The 22864-nt window shown below is 50.0% G+C and overlaps 1 protein-coding gene across 1 annotated transcript in view; it reads left to right on the top strand.

Moving 5' to 3' along the window:
* CFAP47 (cilia and flagella associated protein 47) overlaps nt 1-22864 on the top strand; it is a 681124-nt gene that overhangs the window by 295893 nt on the left and 362367 nt on the right. The window contains 2 exon segments of the mRNA XM_030575652.1: nt 14597-14742; nt 21553-21661. Coding sequence (XP_030431512.1) covers nt 14597-14742; nt 21553-21661 — 255 coding nt within the window.

Below are 22864 nucleotides of genomic sequence, written 5' to 3'. Positions count from 1 at the left end.
GGGAATTGTGTGATCATGGGAGACTTTAACTTCCCAGATATAGACTGGAGGACAAGTGCTAGTAATAATAATAGGGCTTAGATTTTCCTAGATGCAATAGCTGATAGATTCCTTCACCAAGTAGTTGCTGAACCAACAAGAGGGGATGCGATTTTATATTTGGTATTGGTGAGTAGTGAGAACCTCATAGAAGAAATGATTGTAGGGGACAACCTTGGTTTGAGCGATCATGAGCTAATTCAATTTAAACTAAATGGAAGGATAAACAGAAATAGATCTGTGACTAGGGTTTTTGATTTCAGAAGGGCTAACTTGGGGATCTAAAGGTGGAGGAAGACTGGAATTACTTCAAGTCAAAATTGCAGAAACTATCAGAAGCCTGCATCCCAAGAAAGGGGGAAAAAATTCATAGGCAGGAGTTGTAGACCAAGCTGGATGAGCAAGCATCTCAAATAGGTGATTAATAAACAGCAGAAAGCCTACATGGAATGGAAGATAGGAGTGATCAGCAAGGAAAGCTAACTTGTTGAGGTCAGAACATGTGGGGATAAAGTTAGAAAGGCCAAAAGCCATGTAGAGTTGGACTTTGCAAAGGGAATTAAAACCAATAGTAAAAGGTTCTATAGCCGTATAAATAAGAAGAAAAGAAAGAAAGAGGAAGTGGGCCTACTAAACACTGAGCATGGAGTGGAGGTTAAGGATAATCTAGGCATGGCCCAATAGCTAAACGAATACTTTGCCTCAGTCTTTAATGAGCCTAATGAGGAGCTTAGGGATAATAGGATGACAAATATGAATGAGGATATGGAGGTAGGTATTATCACATCTGAGGTAGAAGCCAAACTCAAACAGCTTAATGGGACGAAATCAGGGGGCCCAGATAATCTTCATCCAAGAATACTAAAGGAACTGGCACATGAAATTGCAAGTCCATTAGCAAGAATTTTTAATTAATCTGTAAACTTGGGGATTGTACTGTATGACTGGAAAATTGCTAACAGTTCCTATCTTTAAGAAAGGGAAAAAAAGTGATCTGGGCAACTACAGGCCTGTCAGTTTGACATCTGTAATATGCAAAGTCTTGAGAAAAAAATTTGAAGGAGAAAGTATTTAAGGACATTAAGGCCAATGGTAATTGGGACAAAATACAACATGTTTTTACAAAAGGTAGATTGTGCCAAACCAACCTGATCTCCTTCTTTGAGAAGGTAACAGATTTTTTAGATAAAGGAAATGCAGTGGATCTAATTTGCCTTGATTTCAGTAAGGCATTTGATACGGTTCCACATGGGGAATTATTAGCTAAATTGGAAAAGATGGGGATCAATACGAAAAGTGAAAGATGGATAAGGAATTGGTTAAAGGGGAGACTACAATGGGTTGTACTGAAAGATGAATTGTCAGGCTGGAGGGAGGTTACTAGTGGAGTTCCTCAGGGATCGGTTTGGGGACCAATCTTATTTAATCTTTTTATTACTGACCTTGGCACAAAAAGGGGGTATATGCTAATAAAGTTTGCAGATAACGCAAAGCTGGGAGGTATTGCCAATACAGAGAAGGACTGGGATATCATACAGGAAGATCTGGATGACCTTGTAAACTGGAGTAATAGTAATAAGATGAAATTTAATAGTGAAAAGCGCAAGGTCATGCATTTAGGGATTAATAAAAAGAATTATTGTTATAAGCTGGGGAGGAAGTAACAGAGGAGGAGAAGGACCTTGGAGTATTGGTTGATCACGGGATGACTATGAGCCACCAATGTAATGTAACTCTTCTGCCGTCTGAGTTGGCAGCAACAAGGGCTGAGGTCAGTATCTAGAGGTTCCATTTCAATAATGCGATGCAAAACTGGCTCGAGCGCCCCCCAGTGACCTGGGACAATTACATACCACTCCCCCGGGTGCCTCTAGGAGGCAATGTTTCTTCTTTGAGTAGTTGTTCATGTCCATTCAAAGTAGGTGTGCGCATGCCGCGTGCATGCCAGCCGGAAGATCTTCCCCTAGCAGCGTCCGTAGGGTCGGCCGTGGCGCCACTACGGTGCCCTATAAAGGGGCCCGCCGATCCTCCACCCCCTCAGTTCCTTCTTAGCGCCGGTGACGGCTAGCTGGAACTTCTCTTGTGCATAGCAAGTAAGCAGTGTCCTATCCTTGTGTATAGTCCATGTATATAGTTACGTTATAGTTAGTTTAATTAGGTCATTGCATTTAGTTCTTGGTAGTTGGGGGGTCCCCCCCCTAAGTTTCGTCGCCTACTGGGGCGTGCTCAGGTCCCCCGGGTTTAAAGTCTTCAAGGACTGTGGGAAATTCATGCCCAAGAGTGACCTGCACTCTGCTTGTTTGAGGTGCCTCAGAGAGAGCCACCAAAAGGACCGGTGCTCTATCTGCAGAGGCTTCTGCCTGAGAACTCTCAAAGACTTAGAGTCTTCCTGATTGGAGGCTGCCCTGCGGCCACCCTCGGACCCGGTACCGGCCGAGGCGGTGCCCAGCACGTCTTCCTCAGTGCGGAGCGCCCCGGCACTGGCATCAGGACTTAGCGCCTAGCCCAAGTTGTCTAAAACACGGCACTGGACGGAGTCAGGTCATAGGAAGTCAGCCTCGGTGCGGCACTGCTCACCGTCGCCAGTGCCCGCTAAGAAGAGAAAGCCGGTGAGGGAACGGTCACCCCACCAGGACTCGAGGCCGACACCGTCTGCAGGTGCAAGCGGACAGGCTGGGCTACAGCCCTCGGCTGCTCCGTCAACTCCCGCACCACAAAGAGGGCGGTCGAATCTGGACTGGCCTAGATCCCCGGACCTCAGCGGAGACTTGCGCCTCCCTTCGACACCGGAGGTGTTCGAGGCGGCCTCAGACTTGATGGGACTCCCAGCGCCAGCCTCCCCGCACCATAGGGAGTTGCCTACCGCAGCCCGTCCACCAGTACAATCGAGGGGCAAGCCTGCCATGCTGTCGCCTTTCTCCCTGCACTGCGCCACTAAGGTGGCATCAGACCAGATAAAGCTCTCCGCTGCCTCAGCACCGCTCTCCAATGGCACCGGGTGCTGCTCCCCTCAGGTCCTCGTACTCCGAGACTTGAGACTCAGAGGCAGACTCCTACTGCTCCAGCTGGTCGCGGAGCAGGAGATCGGTTTCGGGGGTGAGTCACCAGCGTTACCCACAGTGGCAGCAGCAATGGCATCTGCCCTCACAGTGGCCGTTTTGGACCCCCTGGGCCTACCACCAGTCGGTAGGCCAGGCGTTTGGTCATTGATCAAGGTCAGCCTTGGTCTCCTCGGCATCGATGGCCCCGGCGCAGCTGCCTCCTCCACTGGCACCGTCGCCGGGCAGGGATGTGCCATATCCAAGTTCAGCACCCTCTAGCTGGGCAGTGGCACTGGCAACGGCTACAGTTTGGGCTCAGCAGGCACCACCTGATACACCAAGCTGCTCACTGGCGACCTTGGTACTGGTCGCAGTGCCACATTTAGAATCAGAACCAGTCCCGCAACCACAGTACCGTGTGCTGCAGGACCCTGAAGGACTGCACGCACCGGAGGAAGGGCTGATCCATATAATCTCCTCATCTTCCTTCCTGGACGAAGCAATTACGGGCACAGCTGAAGTACTGGCCCTGGAGGACACCAGAATCCTCCAACAACTGCTCCGGCGAGCAGCTCAGAGCCTCGCAATCCAAGCTGAGGAAATCGAGATGGACGCGGACTCTGTAGTAGACATCCTGGCTCCCTCAGGGCCATCCAGGGTGGCTCTACTGCTGATAGAGACCATAGCAGATACGTTCCGTACTTTATGGCAAACGCTAGCCTCACTGGCCCCTACTGCGAAGAGAATGGAGCAAAGCTATTTCGTTCCCTCTAAAGGGCACAAACACTTCCCCCTCTCGGGTTTCAGGGGTCAACACCAAAGAGCAGGGACGCTAAAAGACTCGACCTCTTTGGCAGAAAAGTGTACTCCACGGCAGGCCTACAACTCCGCATTGCCAACCAACAGGCAATTGTAAGCCGATATGGTCATAACGTGTTCAGCCATGTCAAAGTTTACGGAGCTCCTTACCCAGGACTCGAGGTCCGAGTTTTGAGTCCTGGTGGAGGAGGGGAAGCTAATCTCCCGAGCCTCTCTCCAGGCTGCCCTAGATGTGGTGGACTTAGCCTCGTGCACCCTGGCCACGGGCCTGGTCATGTGGCGGGGAGCCTGACTCCAGGTCTCAGGTCTGCCTTGTGAGGTCCAGCAGACCATTCAAGACCTCTCCTTCGAGGGGCAGATGCTGTTTTCAGAAAAGGCGGACAAGTCTCTGCATAACCTAAAGGACTCGCAGTCCACGCTTCGCTCTCTGGGCTTGCATACCCCTGCGACCCAGCGCAGGCAATTTAGGCCACAGATGGCCCCACGCTCCTACCAGCCTCAGACTCGCCTGGAGCTGGGGCGCAGGCAGGGCAGAAATGGCAGGAGGTGTCACCAACGCCACCCCTCTGGCCAGGCATCTGGTCAATCGAGACCACCATTGGGGCCTAGACGCCCTATTTGATGGTACGGTCGAGGGCGACCTACCTATCGAGACTCTGAATCCTTCTACTCCTACCTTTGGGTCACGTCTGTCCCCCTTCTACCGTGCCTGGTCCGAATCACGTTGGACAGCTGGGTGCTCCGCACGATAGAGAAGGGATATTCTATCCAGTTCTCCTCCCTCCTGCCCCACCAGCCCCCTCCCCGTCCCTCTTCAGGGAACCATCTCTCGAGCAACTTCTAAGTCAAGAAGTGAAGTCCCTCATGGAGGCAGGGGTGGTGGAGGAAGTCCCTCGGGAGCTCAGGGGCAAAGGCTTCTACTCCTGGTATTTTCTAATACCGAAGGTGAAAGGGGGCCTGAGACCCATCCTAGACTTGCGGTGGCTGAACAAGTTTGTATGAAAGCTGAAGTTCTGCATGGTCTCCCTGTCCTCGATTATTCCCTCCCTGGATCCAGGAGATTGGTATGCTGCCCTCGACTTAAAGGACGCTTATTTCCGCATTGCCATAATTCCCTGACACTGTCGGTACCTGAGGTTTGTCGTGGCCGATGCCCATCTGCAGTTCACGGTGCTCCCATTCTGCCTGTCAGCTGCTCCAAGGGTCTTCACGAAGTGCATGGCAGTCGTGGCGGCCTCCCTGAGCAGGCAGGACATCCAAGTATTCCCCTACCTGGACGACTGGCTCATAAAGGGCCGCTCCGAGGAGCAGGTGGAGACTCAGGTGTTGTTCATCAGGCAGATCTTTCTCAATCTCGGCCTCCTCTTGAACGAAGCCGAGTCCACCCTGTCTCCGATGCAACGAATAGAGTTCATAGGAGCAGTTCTGGACTCCACTCACGTCAGAGCGTACCTGCTGGAATCCAGGTTCCGTGCGATTTCTGAGCTCATCCTCGGACTGCACCGCGCCCCAATTACCACAGCGTGAGTCTGTCTCTGGCTGTTGGGTCACATGGCGGCGTGCAGCTATGTGGTAAACCATGCTGGACTCCGGATTTGCCTGCTACAGTCCTGGTTAGCGACAGTATATCGCCCGGCCAGGGACCCCTTGGACTCAGTGGTGTCCATTCCCCACTTGGTGCTAAGCTCGCTGCGGTGGTGCTTGACCTGCAGAAAGTGTGCATGGGCATCCCCTTCGCTGCCCCTCAACCCTCCCTCTCTCTGGTAATGGATGCCTCTGATCGGGGTTGGGGAGCGCGCCTGGGACACCTCAGGATGCAGGGCTTGTGGTCGCCGGAGGACCTCAAGTTGAATATCAATGTCAGGGAGCTGAGAGCGGTTCACCTGGCTTTTTTGACCTTCCAGTCCCACCTGGCCGACAGATGTGTTTCCATCCTCTCAGACAACATGTCGGCAGTCTTTTATATCAACAAACACGGGGATGCACGCTCCTCTCCCCTGTGCAGGGAAGCCCTCGCGCTGTGGGATTTCTGTGTCCACAATGCGACCCACCTGATGGCGTTCTACCTTCCGGGGGAGCAGAACGGTTTAGCGGACACCCTCAGCCGCTCGTTCCGGGATCACGAGTGGTCCCTCCGATGGGACGTGGTGCTCTCAATTTTCCAGCTCTGGGGCTTTCCCCGGTTAGACCTGTTTGCCTCAAGGGAAAACAGGAAGTGCCGACGGTTCTGCTCCCTCCTGGGCCGCAGTCAGGGGTCTCTGTCGGATGCCCTCCTACAGTCTTTGGGGGGTCGGTCTACTCTGTGCCTTTCCTCCGATCCCCCTGATACACAGGGTGATTTTGGAGATTCGCAGGGACCACTCACGGGTAATCCTGATAAATCCGGCGTGGCCGCACCAACCTTGGTACACATCACTCCTGCACATGTCCGTTCAGATGCCCCTAACGCTGCCCCTTCTTCCGGACCTGATCACGCAGGACTGGGGCTCCCTCCGCCACCTGAACCTGGAGTCCCTTCACCTCACAGCATGGATGCTCCATGGCTGAACCTGGTGGAGATGCAGTGCTCCCAGCAGGTCAGACACGTGCTGCTCGGATAGTAGGAAACCGTCAACTAGGGCCACCTACCTGGCCAAATGGAAGCGCTTCTGCATATGGTCGGGTCAGCAAGGTCACCATCCGCTGGGGATCCCAATCCTCATTGTCCTAGACTGTTTGCTCCACCTCAGACAACTGGTTCTCTCCCTCTCCTCGATTCGTGTTCACTTGGCGGCCATCTCGGCTTTCCATCCGGGAGAAGGGGTACCTCTGAGTTTGCGAACCCGCTGGTGGGCATTTCTTCAAAGGTATGGACAGGCTATTTCCGCATGTTCGTCAGCCAGCCCCTGCTTGGGACTTGAATCTGGTCCTCTCCGCCCTCTCAGGACCTTCCTTTGAGTCTCTGGCTTCATGCTTCCTGTTGTACTTGTCGTATAAGACCGCCTTCCTGGTGGTGATCACCTCGGCCAGGAGGGTGTCGGAGCTCAGAGCGTTAACATCCGAGCCCCAGTATACTGTCTTCTATAAGGACAAGGTCCAACTTAGACCTCACTCAGCTTTCCTACCCAAGGTCGTCTCACAGTTCCACATGGGTCAAGATATTTTTCTCCCGATGCTTTATCCCAAACCACACTCTTCCAATGAAGAGCAGAGGTTGGCTTTTTACATTGAGCGTCCTGCATCCTAGAATGCTACCGCATAGCTAAGACCCCTGTCCCTCCAGTCACGGCCCACTCCACTAGGGCGCAGGCCTCCTCTGCGGCGTTCCTGCCTCAGATCCTGACTCAGGAGATTTGTAGAGCGGCCACATGGTCCTCCATCCACACGTTCTCGTCACACTACTCCATCACGCACCAGGCTAGGGATGATGCAGCCTTTGGCCGTGCAGTACTCCAGTCAGCAGTGATCTCCGACCTCGCCACCTAAAGTTAGGCTTGTGAGTCACCTACTTTGGTGCACCGTTGGCCCAAAGTGAATTCAGCACAGCAGCCTGTAACTAGACCCTTAATGGAATCAAAATTAGCTCTGCTCTTCAACAGTGGAGAGAGGAGGCAGTGCAGTTGGTGTTTCAGGCCCTCAAAGGGGGCCCATGCCATGAGATACAAATACCTGTACCCAGCCTCTCTCCATTCACAGAGGTTTGGAACCCATGTCCCTTGTCTAGTGAGTGCTACTCAGTTGATGGTGAGTCCCTCTGTCATAAAACAGTTCCACTGGCCTTGATTCACATAATCACGGTAAGAACACTTTATTCTTTCTGCCCCAATAACAGAGAAACTGGAGATTCCACAGCAGCCAAAGCGACCATTTGGGTGGCTGTGGGCTCATGCTAGGCGGGGTGGGTGTGCCTATGCAAACAAGACCAGCCCCTGAAATTCTTTTCCACACTCGCCACAGTTCAGCACCAGATGTCAGGGTAGAGCTCATCCTGACTCTGCTTACATGATACGGCCATGAAAAAAGCTAATGTGGTCTTGGGATGCATCAGGTGAGGTATTTCCAGTAGAGATAAGGAGGTATTAGTACCGTTATACAAGGCACTGGTGAGATTTCATCTGGAATACTGTGTGCACTTCTGGTCTCCCATGTTTAAGAATGATGAATTCAAACTGGAACAGGTTCCGAGAAGGGCTACTAGGATGATCTGAAGAATGGATAACCTGTCATATGAAAGGAGACTCAAAGAACTTGGCTTATAAAGCAGTACCCTTGTCTCTAGCAGGAGTAATTTACATATCTACTGTACATCTCAGAAGATTTTATTTTTTGTGAATATAGAGTGATAGTTTATCCAACATAGTCTTGCTCTTTCTCGGCTGTGCAACTAAAAAGGTGTGTATGCATTTGTATGCATAGGCTTGGCAAGTATGAAAGGAATGAATGAACATAATTTGTTAATGTATAGCATGCAGTGTTACTGTTTTTGTGATTTGAAAGTGCCTTAAATACTAGTTCTTCTTCGAGTGATTGCTCATATCCATTCCAGTTAGGTGTACGCGCCGCGCGTGCACATTCGTCGGAAAACTTTTACCCTAGCAACTCAGTGGGCCGGCAGGTCGCCCCCTAGAGTGGCGCCACCATGGCGCTCCATATATACTCCTGCCGGCCCACCCGCTCCTCAGTTCCTTCTTACCGCCCGTGTCGGTCGTTGGAACAGTGGAGCGCGGCTTAGCTGACCTCCACTTCCCTAGCTACTCGTTTTCTCGTATATAATTATGCAGTTATAACACTTTTATATATATATTTGTATGGTTATACGTGTTTCTTTGCTAACATGGTTAGTTTAGTTAGCGGGGTTCAGGAAGTAGCCCTTCCATGAGCCCAGTGCCGGAGCCATGCATGGCTCACCCGGTTTTAAAAGGGGCCCGGCTTGCCAGAAGCCGCGGCCGAAGAGAGATCTACATGACTCCTGTTTGAAGTGCCTCAGGGAATCACACTTGACAGATAAGTGCCCCATTTGCAAGGCTTTTAAGCCGAGAACAAAAAGGTGCGGGACTTTCACTTATCCCTCCACCTTGGGCGCCGAGCGATGTTCAAGCGGCGGGCAGAAGCGCCTCCTCGGCACCGGACCCCGCCGGTACCAACAAGGCCTTTCGGCACCGACCGTCGCCGGCACCGATGTCGACTCGGCACCGCTCCCTTCTTCCGAGGTCGAGAGAGTCTACGATTCCTGCTGGTGCCTGGCAGCTCCCCGGCACGCGCCGTGGTTGAGCCCCCTGCTCCCGCTACTTCCGTGCCACCTGCATCGCAGCCAGAGAGCTCGCCTAAGTTGCGTTATCCGGCACCGTCACCTGCAGAGGCACCGATGACTTCGACTCCGTCGATTCCAGTCCCCCAGGACCATGGAATCCGGTGCCTGGCAGCTCCCCGGCTCGCGCCGTGGTAGAGCTTACTGCTCCTGCTGCTTCTGTGCCAGCTGCACCACAGCTAGACAGCTCGTCTAAGATGGCTCGCCCGGCACCGCCGACGTCGGCACCGTCGATCCCGGTCCCACGAGGGCCGTAGAATCCGGTGCCTGACGGCTCCCCGGCACGCGCCGTGGTTGAGCGTATTGCTCCTGCTGCTTCCGTGCCAGCGGCACCGCAGCCAGAGAGCTCGTCTAAGTCGGATCGCCCGGCGCCGACACCTGCTACGGCACCGATGACGTCGTCACCGTCGATCCCAGTCCCACAAGGGCCGTAGAATCCGGTGCCTGACGGCTCCCCGGCACGCGCCGTGGTTGAGCGTATTGCTCCTGCTGCTTCCGTGCCAGCGGCACCGCAGCCAGAGGGCTCGTCTACGTCGGATCGCCCGGCACCGACACCTGCTGCGGCACCGATGGCGTCGGCACCGTCGATCCCGGTCCCACAAGGGCCGTAGAATCCGGTGCCTGACGGCTCCCCGGCACGCGCCGTGGTTGAGCGTATTGCTCCTGCTGCTTCCGTGCCAACGGCACCGCAGCCAGAGAGCTCGTCTACGTCGGATCGCCCGGCACCGACACCTGCTGCGGCACCGATGACGTCGGCACCGTCGATCCCGGTCCCGCAAGGGCCGTAGTATCCGGTGCCTGACGGCTCCCCGGCACGCGCCGTGGTCGAGCTAATGCTCCGGCTGCTTCTGTGCCAACGGCACCGCGGCCAGAGGGCTAGTCTAAGTCGGATCGCCCGGCACCGACACCTGCTGCGGCACCGATGACGTCGGCACCGTCGATCCCGGTCCCGCAAGGGCCGTAGAATCCGGTGCCTGACGGCTCCCCGGCACGCGCCGTGGTTGAGCTCCTGCTCCGGCTGCTTCCATGCCAACCGAAGCCTCTGAGGCACCGACAACATCGGCACCGTCGATTCCAGTCCCACAAGGGCTATCGAATCCGGTGCCCGACGGCTCCCCGGCACGCGCCGTGGTTGAGCGTATTACTCCCGCTGCTTCAGTGCTGACGGCACCGCAGCCGGACAGCCTATCTAAATCGGTTCGCCCGGCACCGGCTCCTACCGAAGCTCTGATGACCTCAGTACCGTGGATCCCGGCCCCACGAGGGCCGTCGAATCCGGTGCCTGACAGCTCCCCAGTACGCACTGTGGTTGAGCCTGCTGTTCCCTGCACGCCGGAGATGTTACCAAGGGCGAGAGCTCTCAGTGCCATGACAGAGTCAGTGCTGCCTGACCCGGGCACCGCCGGTACGGGTAATACAGTCTCTTCAAGGGACTGTCCCCTGTCAGTACAGCAGAGCGGCACCGTTCATGATCACGGTCCCGCAGACACTCCAAGTCCTGTCGGCACGCCGGACACCACTGGCAGTCCCGGTGCTGTTTTCCTCGGTACTGGTCACACTCGCTGCACCGGTCGGTATCCCGTTCGCCGACCCGCTATCGGCACCGTTCCGACATCTGGCACCGGGGCAGGTACCTTGACTCCTGTAGCTCTTCTCCGAGCCTCGAGATCTCGGTCGACCTCCCAACACCGTTCTGGTTGCGGGTCTGGATCTCGTTCCAGGTACCGATACGCCTCCCGATGCCGGTCCCCGGTGCCGAGTTGGGCAAGGTCCGAGTGAGTCAGAGACTCAGCCCATGCCTTCTTTTAGTACCTCCATGGCCGTCCGGACACGCATCCGTGTCAGCCCATATGCGCAGATTTTATGCTCAGGACCACGATCCTGATATGATGGCCAGCGGGCGCCAGCCCCGAAGCAGAAAGAGCCTTGGCGAATGCAAGGTGTACTCTGCAGGGGCCCTGCACCTCTGGGTAGCAAAGCAACAAGCCTTGCTTAGCTGCGATAATTATAGCACCTGGGTGGAGGAGTTTCTCCCTCGAACCTCCCACCTGGAGTTCGCTGCCGTCTTGGAGGACGGGGGAAAGAATTTACCCTTTGTTGGTAAAGGCATCTTCACGGCAGAGACAGCCCCAGACTGCGAAGCCTGCTGGACAATAGGGTCCTAATGCGTCTCAGCATGTATACGCCAGCGACCAAACGCAGGCCTTTATGGCCCCAGCCGCCATACTCTGTGCCTAGCCAGAGGCAGAACTCTGGAAAACGGCAAGGCCAAGGTGGTTGCAGACAAACGTCAGGCCCCCTAAAAAGCCAAAGTCAAGGTCCCTCGCAATTACCACTGGGACCAAAGACGGACCTTCCAAGGTTCGCCGGAGGGCGGTGTACCAGTCGCAGGACGGGATCCCGATCCCGCTTTCTCCTGGCATGGCCCCAGTTACTTTCAGATCGCTGGGTCCTGCGCACGATGGAGCATAGGTACCACCTTTAATTTGCTCCAGCCCTGTCCCCCTTCAGCGGACGAAAGGGGCAAGGGGTTTTACTCCCGTTATGCCCTAGTCCCCCACTCGAACACAGGTCTCAGACCCCCCTGGTCCTGCATGGACTCAACCGGTTTAGGATAAGGTTGAAGTTCTACATGGTATCCCTGGGAACCATTATTCCATCCTTGCCTCCTGGGGGCTACTATGCCGCCCTGGATATGAAGGACGCGTACTTTCGCAGTGCCATCTTCCCTCCACACGGGAGATGCCTCCGCTTTATAGCCAGCGGTGAATACTCCCGGTTTACGGCCATAGTCGCCGCCTTCCGTCGCTGATGTCGGATATGCGTTTTTCCGTATCTGGACGATTCGCTTATCCGAGGAGACTCTGAGACACAAACCGCTCAGCCGTGGGCATCGTCACGGTCTTATTCACAGATCAAGGCCTGATGATTACTATAGAGCAATCCACTCTGGTTCCCACGCAGAGGTTGGGCTTCCTAGGGGCTATCCTGGTCTCCTACCTAGCCGGAGCCTGCTTATCACAACTGCGGTTTTAGGCGAGGGCAACAATCATCTGAGGTCTGAAGGCTTTCCCAACGACCTCAGCTCGCTCTTGTCTCAGTCTCCTGGGTCCATGGTTGCCCGCAAGTTTGTAACCAAACACGCCAAGCTCCGCCTCCGTCCTCTCCAAGTCCGGCCCACCTCGGCGTACCGCTTGGTCAGGGAGCTAATGGTCCTGGTAGTCACCGTTCCCTCGAACGTCTTAGGCTCCCTAGAGTGGTGGCTAACTCCCTCCTTGGTGTGGACAGGGATGCGGTTTCATCCGCCCCAGCCCTCACTGCCCCTGACGGCGGACGCATCATCTCTCTGCTCGAGTGCTCATGGTCGCCTCCGAGCTTAAGGCCTTTGGTCTTCTAAGAAGCTGGCATTCCTCGTTAATGCCCCAAAAATGAGAGTAGTCCGCCTGGCATGCCAGGGGTTCCAGCGGCAGCTGCGAGGCCGTTGTATCTCGGTGTTTACAGCCAACACAAGGGCCAGGTGCTTCATAAGTATTCAGGAGGGACATAGTCCTCCCCCCTTTTTTGTCAGGAGGCCATCCATTTCCGGGTCTTTTGCATGGCCCACTCGATGGAGCTGGCGACGTCCTTTCTCCCAGGCGTTCGGAACGTCTTAACTCTTTGACTCAGCAGGATTTTCCTGTCTTACGAGTGATCACTCTGCCCCATGTGAGGCGTCCCGCTTTCCGGAAGTGGAGATGTTTCCTCACACAGACCTGTTCGCTCACCGCGAGAGCAGGAAATGCCAGGTGTTCTGCTCCTTCCAAGGTCTCTCCTCGGAATCGATCTTGGACGCATTCCTGATGCCGTGGAACGGCCAACTGCATTATGCCTCCCCACTGTTCCCACTGGTTCGTTACGTCCTGCTCAAACTCCGCAGGGGCAGAGCGTGCATCATCATGATCACTCCAGAGTGGTCCAGGCAGCACTGACATACCACGTTGCTCGGCCTGTCAGCCCAGACCTCATCACTCAGGGCAATGACAGGCTTCGTCACTCGGACCTGCAGCCTCTTCGCCTCACGGTGGCTCCTGCGTACCTGAGTCGGGGTGACAGGCAGCCTTCCACCTGGTCAACGTACCGAGCCAGGTGGAAGCGTTTCCTTTACAGCTGCAGTACGCTCGATCTTGCTCCTGCTGAGGTCTCGATCCCCTCTATTTGGCCTGCCTCTGGCCTTCAGCGGCAGGATCTGGCGGTATCATCGCTGAGGACACTCTCAGTGGCCATCCCTACCTTCCAGCAGGCTAAGATGGACGTTCAGTGTCCCACGCTCTATGGGTTCGAGGTCCCTCAAGGGCTTGGAGCGCTTGCACCCTCGGGTGCGCCGCCCAGCCCTGCCCTGGGACCTCAACCTAGTCTTGGCCAGACGGGTCTCTGAGATCAGAGCTCTTACAAAGGTTCCACAAAGACAAGGTGCAGTTATGACCGCACCCGGCTTTCCTCCCTAAGGTGTTTTGGCCTTTCATGTTACCCACAGCTCAACGCAATGGGCATAACCGTTGCACTCCTTGGACATCTGTGGAGTGCTCGCATTATATTGTGCTGACAGAATCATTTCCTAAGGTGCCCCAGCTCTGCCCCGGTAGCGGGCCAAAGGGAGGGCTTGCTTGTTTTCCTCTCAGAGGATCTCATCTTGGGTGATGGCGGACATCCCCACTTGTTATGATTTGGCTCATATTTCCCCAAGCCACATCACCGTGCATTCTACCAGGGCTCAGGCTTCATCTGCCGCCTTGCTGGCTCGTGGTTCTACCCACGAGACCTGTCGCGAAGCTCCATTGGTCCTCGGTCCATACCTTTGCTTCGCAGTATGCCCTGGTTCAGCAGTCAAGAGAGGCTGTAGCCTCTGGCTCGGCAGTTTTATTCTGCCACATTTCACTCCGACCCCACCGCCTTTGTAAGGCTTGGGATTCACCTAACTGGAATGGATATGAGCAATCACTCGAAGAAGAAAAGACGGTTACTCACCTTTGTAACTGTTGTTCTTCGAGATGTGTTGCTCATATCCATTCCGCACCCGCCCTCCTTCCCCACTGTCGGAGTAGCCGGCAAGAAGGAACTGAGGAGCGGGTGGGCCGGCAGGAGTATATATGGAGCGCCATGGTGGCGCCACTCTAGGGGGCGACCTGCCGGCCCACTGAGTTGCTAGGGTAAAAGTTTTCCGACGAATGTGCACGCGCGGCGCGTACACCTAACTGGAATGGATATGAGCAACACATCTCGAAGAACAACAGTTACAAAGGTGAGTAACCGTCTTTTCCTAGGGCATTATAGGGCTATTATAGCTTGCTATGTTTTTGTATTGGAACAGCTACTTTAGCCTTTACCAGCTTTGTTGCTGTGTATAAACAACCCTTAACTCATGTTTTGGCAGTTAATCGATTCAATCACCTACAAGAGTTCTTCAGTCCAATGTGCACACTGTACTTAGAAGGGAGAAGTTCTGCAAACCTGGATCTTTACTTTCTTCCTTTTAATCTGGAAAAGCGCTATTGCACCATCATTCTGGTCGATGACCTGGTAAGAATAGGAAGTGTGTTCTGTCAATGTCTTTATATCGTAACATTGTTAATAACATATATAACAGTTACAACAACATTTGTAAAACTTTGCACCTAAGCTGTGCTTATCAAGTGCATGCCTCAGTTTGTGCAAAATGGGTAACGTGTACAAAATTGAGAGTTGTACATATGCTGTTGTGGGTAATAATTACAAGTTATATTAATGAATATGTGTTTGCTAGTGTACGTAATATTTTGTGGCTGCAGTTTAGGCATTGAGTCTTGAATATTTAGCTATTTATTTTGACATTAATGGTAGAATTTTTTTCAGTATATTAACATTTTATTTCTGAGTGGGGTGGAAAGCTATGGGAGTTGGACATTGACAGGATATACCTCATTTCATCTGTAGGTCATTGGTTTAAGTTTTTTAGATGAGTAGCGACACAAAGTTTATCACCAGTTGATGTCTGTTTGGTTTATGAGAAGTAGGGTGACCAACTGTCCCGTTTTTAAGGGACAGTCCCATATTTAAGCCCTCATGCAGGTGTCCCAACTTTTTCTTAAAAACGGGCAAATTGTCCCATATTTTCTGACAACCCCCATCAGTACTGGTGGCCGGAACTCTGCTCGCCAGCCGCCCACCCACCAGTGGTGAGTAGGGGGTGCCGTGGCTGATGATGGGGATGGTTGTGCAAGGCTGGTGGCGAGGCAAAGCTGCATGGCTGGCCACTCCCCCTGCTGGTCTGTCAGCACAGCCCCCGCTGCGTGCTGTTTCAGACAACACTTCCCCTCTCGCTGTCCAATTCCTGTTTTGCCCCTTCACCCCCTCCAGCCCATTGCTCTTCCATATCTCACCCCCTACCTCCATAGCAGGGTGTGTCCTGCTCCTAGTGTTGTGCAGAGAACAGCTTGGCCGGCAGACTCCTTCCTTCCCCCACTGCCTATGGCTGGGCTGGCACCCCGTGAAAGCCCAAGACGCTCCAGCCCGGGCCTCTGGTCAGAAGCCAAGCCCTGCATGTGCCAAAGTCGCACACAGTGCTGTGTGGCCTAATCAGATCAGCCACACCATCACCGGTTCATTCACCAGAACGTCCACCAATGTAATATATGCCATCATATGCCAGCAATGCCCCTCTGCTATGTACATTGGCCAAACTGGACAGTCTCTACGGAAAAGGATAAATGGACACAAATCAGATATTAGGAATGGCAATATACAAAAACTTGTAGGAGAGCACTTCAACCTCCCTGGCCACACAATAGCAGATCTTAAGGTGGCCATCCTGCAGCAAAAAAACTTCAGGACCAGACTTCAAAGAGAAATTGCTGAGCTTCAATTCATCTGCAAATTTGACACCATCAGCTCAGGATTAAACAAAGACTGTGAATGGCTTGCCAACTACAAAACCAGTTTCTCCACTCTTGGTTTTCACACCTCAGCTGCTAGAAGAGGGCCTTATCCTCCCTGATTGAACTAACCTCATTATCTCTAGCCTGCTTCTTGCTTGCTTATATATATATCTGCCCCTGGAAATTTCCACTACATGCATCCAACGAAGTGGGTATTCACCCATGAAAGCCCATGCTCCAAAACGTCTGTTAGTCTATAAGGTGCCACCAGACTCTTTGCTGCTTTTACATATCCAGACTAACACGGCTACCCCTCTGATACTTGACAGAATACAAAGTGTACGGTGCTCACTTTATATTATTATTTTATGACTAGCTCAAACTCACCATTGCTGAAACCAAGGTACTTTTCATCCCAAATCTTCTCCACTTCCACCTTACTCCATTGCTATAAAGAACCCCACCATCCTCCCCATCACTCGAGCTGTACCATGAAGATCGTTTTCGTCTGTCCCTTCTCCCCACATACCTAGACTGTTTACAACCCTTGTCACTTTTTTCTCTACATGTGGAAAATCCAAACATTTCTGTTCTAATAGCTAACAGTCTTGTCCACCAGCTGGTCATTTCTCATTTTTATTACTTTTCCTTTTCTCTAGCTTTCCGGGTCCTGGCCTCTTTATTTTCCTTCAATCCATCCAAGATGCAGCTGCTAAAATTGTCTCCATCCTCCCTTCTGATATCTACCAAATATCAATGAGTATCCATAATTCCTCACCTAGCGTTAATGCATACGTTTCACAATGCTATTAATCACCAGTGTGTCTTTAGCTTTCAGAAAAGACATCACTCTGTACACTCTTGTAATACAGTAATATTGTATACAATCCGTTGATTCAATTGCTTATCACTCCAGGTTTAGATCCTTTGGCTTTGTAGACCAGTAAACCTTTGAAATGCTTTACACCTCAAAGCAAAGATTATTTAAGCTGTGAGGAGACTCCACATGGAGTCTGGTGATGAAGGAAGCTGCATGGTCTTTCTTCCCCCACTTGTGTTTGCTGAAATGCAAATTGTTCTGTTTCTTGCCATTGCCTCCCCCTGCTGTCTTGATAGTCCTGTTTCTACTCGCATGTAAATATGCAACTTTATTGTCTTTGTCTGATTGTGGGTCTGGTCAGAGAATCAAATACACTTTCCTTTGTCTAAGATAGATTTGTTTAACAACTCCCTGATCTACCTGGTTTACACACTCTTTATCATAATTCCAGCATATATTCATAACTCCTAATACACAATACGTACATACATCACACTAGAATATTAATGATCGATGAGTTATTGGTTTTCAAATGATACTTCAAGAAGCATATTTTGCACAAAGATTACTACAGCAGCTTGTAGGGTGTGAACACAGGGGTGCTTATTGACACAGGCTTGCAATATTATAATTGCTCCATTTGATCATTAATAAACCATAATTTTAAGAGAAGTCATGTAAAGATCAAGTCTCTTCATTTAGGTGATGTATACCTAGGTATACTATGTGAACACTGCTCCACCTAGTCTTACTCAGTCACCTCATTCGTGGCCACTCTATTACTTACCTTATACTCATCTCCATAACAGGCATCAGTTATTACAGTGGTGACTATTCTCTAGAGGAAGAATTCTCACCAAAGTCTGCCTGCAGTTGCTGTCTATCATCACATCTTTGATGCTTTCATGTTGAACAAGACCCAGTAGCAAGAGTCTAGCTTGTTTCGGAATCCGTCTTTCCTCTCACATGCTACCACAGCCATTGGACCAGCTAGGCATGCTGCTTTTTTAACTGTGAAAATACCTCTTTGTTTACCTCTCTGTTGGCACTGTAGTGGTCTTTTGAAATGACAATGAAAGTTTAACTTATTTATAACAACACTTTTTAAAAACTTAAGTGATTAATTTTTAATATTCCTCTTCCTATTTAGAAGAAAAATTGAAGCTCTGACATGTCCTTCAGATATTAATGTAGATTTTTTTTTCACGAGGCATTGTGGGGAAAAAAATGTATTGCCTGACACAGTGAATTGATGAGGCGGCCTTTAGTACTAGATCTTCATTTCTGGGGGTTGGTTCACATGCCAACTCTTTATTTAAGCAAGTAATAATCATTATAAAGTTATAGTTGTAAAAGTGTAGTGATTAGAAAGTCCAGGCCTTTTCTGCCTAAATATCTTGTGGAGTGAGAAGATTCACTCTCTTTCCCCCTTCCTGTGCAATTTAAAGACTTCTTTCATGTAGAGCTTTAAATTCTCTTGGAAATCATCAACTGGTATTTCCAAAAGATTGTGAACAGAATTAGATTGTCTTGATGAAACACAGAAAATTTGCTTTAACTGTATTCCCTTTAGAGTTCTTGCAGGGTCCCCACAGTAGGTGGCGTGTTCACTTCAGGTGTGCAGGCTCAGAATGTAGGAATAGTAATGTTCATTACTGTGTGCATACCCTACTTACATTTTGTGTCTCCTAGCCAAGCATATATGAAGGGCTCAGTCCCAACTGCCACTTATTTCCTTCTCGCTGCCACAGGAAATGAATAGGAACTCAGTGATTATCTATTGTTTCCTCCATCAATCACCTTCCATTTACTGTTTTTTGTTTGAGAAGATGTAGCACTTAAAGACACAGCTTGTTGTGTTACCAAATGTACCATTATAAACCCATGTTCCCAGTTGCTTTATAACTGCCAAATTTTAACCATTTGGGTTGAAGTTTTCATGCTTTCTCTCTGCCTTGTGCTATTTTTTTTTTTTTTTGGTAAAGTTTCAGCAAAATACATGCAACCATTTCTGAGTGTGAAGCTAGACAGAAAGTTTTTTCAGAACTATTTTTTCCCAACCATTTTTTAAAAAGAACTTTAGCATCTCCATGCTTTGAAGCAAGGATTTGAGATTTGATGAGGGGATTAAATATGCCAAATCTATATGCATGACAAGGCTGACTGTGAGCCCTAGATCACATTCCTGTCCAGAAGTCAGGAAAAGACATCAGTATTCTTGGTTTCCAGCATTCCTCTACTATCACCAAATAGCTGTCAATATTGTTCCACAGGATGGAATTTTTCTTTAAAATCTTGGAAATTTTCATACAAAAACTTAAAAAAAAAATTAAGGCTACAGAATTAAGCACTCAAAAATTTAGACTATTCCCTAAACTTCTCAAAACACCATAAACAAGATTTCTCCTGACCGTTCTGCAACATCAGGAAAAGCCTGAGCAAAAAGAAAATTGGCCTTACAGATCTTGGAAATCAACACTGTCAGATCTTGTCAAACCAAGTTTTGAATTGAGAAAGCTTCTTTTTAAACATAAGTATGTTGGTATAATTGACAGAAAAAAATGATAATAGGATGGTGCATTAGCAACTGGTACTTTTATAAAACTAGTTGTGTATGCCAAGAGCTTTTACAGGGACCTTATGGAGCCATAATATTGTCTCAAAAGGGAATAATTTCTGTTTAAATTGGTTCCCCAGGGTGGTAATTAATTTGTGGGTGGTACACAAGTTTTGCCATGGGTTTTACTTCCCTCAAGAAAGAAGTGTTTGAGCTCTTAAACCAAGGAGAGGGAGATAAATGCCATGGAATTTGAATAATTCTCTTTTTACTAAGTTAGAAAATGCTATATTTTTAGCTCTAAAGTGAAAAAAATCTCCTGCAAAGCAGTGAGTAAAGGTAAAATGAAAAACAGACTTATTTTAGGTCACTTAGCCCATTCTGCAGGAAACATTTGCAGCGGAGGGATGGACCAACTGACCTAAATAAGTCTTTTTTTCATTGCTGCCTGCCAGGAGTAAACAGCCAACCTGAACCATACCATTCCTAAGCAGATTCGCACAGATTTTGCTTGTATAAACCTTGGTGTAGGCCTGTAGTGGCAAATAATTTGTTAGTGGTTGACAATGGCCATATGAGATGACTACATACTCCTTTTGCTGGCATGCGTGGCCACTAAAGGCCAGGGCAGTCCAAAGAAATGGGTGATGTTAGCTTAAGGAGGTGGGGGAGTAAGGGGAGGTTCTAAAGCAGGAAGAATGTGTTTATAGATTCATACTGTAGGGAACTTTGGTGGAAGTAAGCTACCCCCAAAGCAGAAATTCTGAGGGTAACATTGCCTGCTCTCTGCTGATGTGAATTCTCCTCAGCAACATGGAATGTGTTGTTGCTTGGAGGTGTAATTTACACCACCTCGAACCATTCTTTTTGTTTGGTTTTTTGTATCTAGTCCCTACAGTCTAGGATACTGTACACAAGTAGTTTAACATGCATTTTATTGTATTTATTCTTTATTATGCCTTCTCAACAGTTTGAAATACCATTTGTTTATCAGTGGATATGTCCTTTCCATTTTGGTAAAACTTATTGCCCCTTTATTTCTCCCTAGATGACATCTCTGTTTACTTTCTTGTTTGTGCAGTGTTGTCATCAGTGATTTTGGCATAACTCTAGAAATCAGATTAGTTACTTAACTTAACTCCCTCATTTGTGGCTCATGGTATCCTAGCTCAGGCATTTAACTGTAGTGGGATGAGTTGAAAAGAACTGAACTATTGTTATGAATTGTCCATCCCCCAGAGCAATGCAGTCAAATTTCAGAGAGACCAGGTAGTTTTAACAATTTATTGAAAATTACAACAGGATCTAAATATGTGATCCTAGGCTAGAATTACAGCAAGTAAATCAAATTTCTTTACTTGCTGGGTGGTCCAGAGAGGTATTCTGGCTACAGCCAGATGAACTTTTTCCTCTGTCTAGAATCTGTCACCACTTCACCACACAGAGAAGCTGTTCACACACATATATACTCTAGGCTAGCAGTAGTCAATAGGCGAACTGCAGGTCAATCTAGAACACCAGATTCTTTTGAACAGACCCTGAAATCTTTTCAGTTACTTATTATCATCATTATTGTTGTTTTTTATTATTTTCTTTTGAGTCTGGACCTGGACCTTGAGAAAGAAGTTTGGACCTTAACAAAAAATAATTGCTATCTCTGCTCTAGGCTGTGCATGTACCGAGACATGCTCAACCATGGCTCCCCTTACTACTGGAAAACGCGAAACATACTAACATAACATTCCAAACAAGAAGCATAAATGTGCCTCACCAGGGGACACAGGAGCGTCTAAGGGTGCGGTCTGTATGGGGGCTCTCCAGTCCCCTAACACTATAGAAACTTTGATTCTGAAATTATTTGATTTTGCAAGTTTAATTTTCACCCTTACTGTTACTTATAGGGTTTTTTGTGATATGTTCATTTTCTTCTTTAAAAAAACAGTTTTAAAATAAAGGCTCTTCAAAATATATGAACCACTTATATAAGTCAAATCTTCTGTAGTACTAGAATAGTTTTTCTTTTGTTTGTTTTAATGGTTTATAATTTGTTCTGCATGAATTGCTCTCTGAATTGAAATGCATATGCTCCTGTGTTTCAGGTTGGAGAATTTGTTTACCTGGTAGAGGGAACATGTGGCATACCTTTGCCTTCAGGCTTGCTTCCGATGGATAGTCCAAATGTTCTGCGCATTAGCAGTACTTTAAAAGGTAGAGTAAATGAAAGGAGGAAAAATGTATTTGGGAAAACATCATCATTTCTAATGCATTGAGCTCACTGGCACTTAGGGTAAGGAAAATAAATATAGTATGAAAGATAAGCCATTTTACAATGGAACAAGCCTTAGAAAGACATTGCAAAACAAACATGATCTAAAATTATTCCTTTAGTCATATAGTATAGATTGTTTTTGTTTTGTTTTGTTTTGTTTTTTGCTGCTCAGACGTTTTTCAAATTAGAGGTGGCTTGCAAGCCTCCTAACCTGGTATGTCTCTGCAAGTAAACTTGAGTAAATTTTCAGCTTGGCCATATCAATATTTTTCTATATCTATGTAGACGTCCGGCGTTGGGGCTCGACCCTCTCAGGTGCAGGTGGGCGCCAGGGTGCCTCGCTACTGACGGCAGATAGGTCAGGGTCCAGGCCCTTCAGCAAGGGTTGCACACACAAATAGTCTATAAGCCTAGGCCCTGGGTCAGGGTGGGGCAATAAGCAGTTCAGAGCTCAGACCCTTCAGCAGGGGTTGAGCGAACAAATAGTCCCTATAAGCCCAGGCCCTGGGTCAGGGTGGGGCAATAAGCAGTTCAGAGCTCAGACCCTTCAGCAGGGGCTGAGCAAACAAATAGTCTATGAGCCCAATAGAAAGGCCTCCTGAGGCTAGCGAGAGGGGGAGTCTGCCACCCTTGGAAGGGTGGCAGGTGGACCGCAGGCCCTCCCACTCCACTGCATTCCAGCCTGGGGCCCTAGCAGTGGCCAAGACTCACTGCTGTCTGTGGGGATCCTGACCACAACACACTAACATGGGTTCAGGCTCTCCGGGAGCCTGGGCCACTTCCAACCTCCCCCCTCCCTGGGTACCTGTGTCTCGCCGGCATCTTCTGGTGGGTCCCAGACCATGGGTTCCTCAGGATACCAGGCACGGGGAAGCTCAGGCAGCTCCTCAGGATACCGGGCATGGGGAGCTCGGCCACCCGTGTCTGTTCTCTTCGGCAGCCGGCCTCCAAGTGAGCGCCGGGGCTGGGCTTTTATACTTCCTGTCCCACCCCTTGACTTCCGGAGGGTGGGGATGGGCAGCGGTGGCTCCGCCCATGTTGGCGGCTGCAATGGCTCAGCCCTCTCAGGTGTAGCTGGGAGCCAGGGCGCTTCGCTACACGCTACTTTCCAAGATGCCTCAATCTTGTAGTACTGCAGCAGT

The sequence above is a fragment of the Gopherus evgoodei genome, chromosome 1 (genome assembly GCF_007399415.2).
Source record: "Gopherus evgoodei ecotype Sinaloan lineage chromosome 1, rGopEvg1_v1.p, whole genome shotgun sequence".
Taxonomy (NCBI): Eukaryota; Metazoa; Chordata; order Testudines; family Testudinidae; genus Gopherus; species Gopherus evgoodei.
This window is presented reverse-complemented; position numbering and strand designations above follow the sequence as displayed.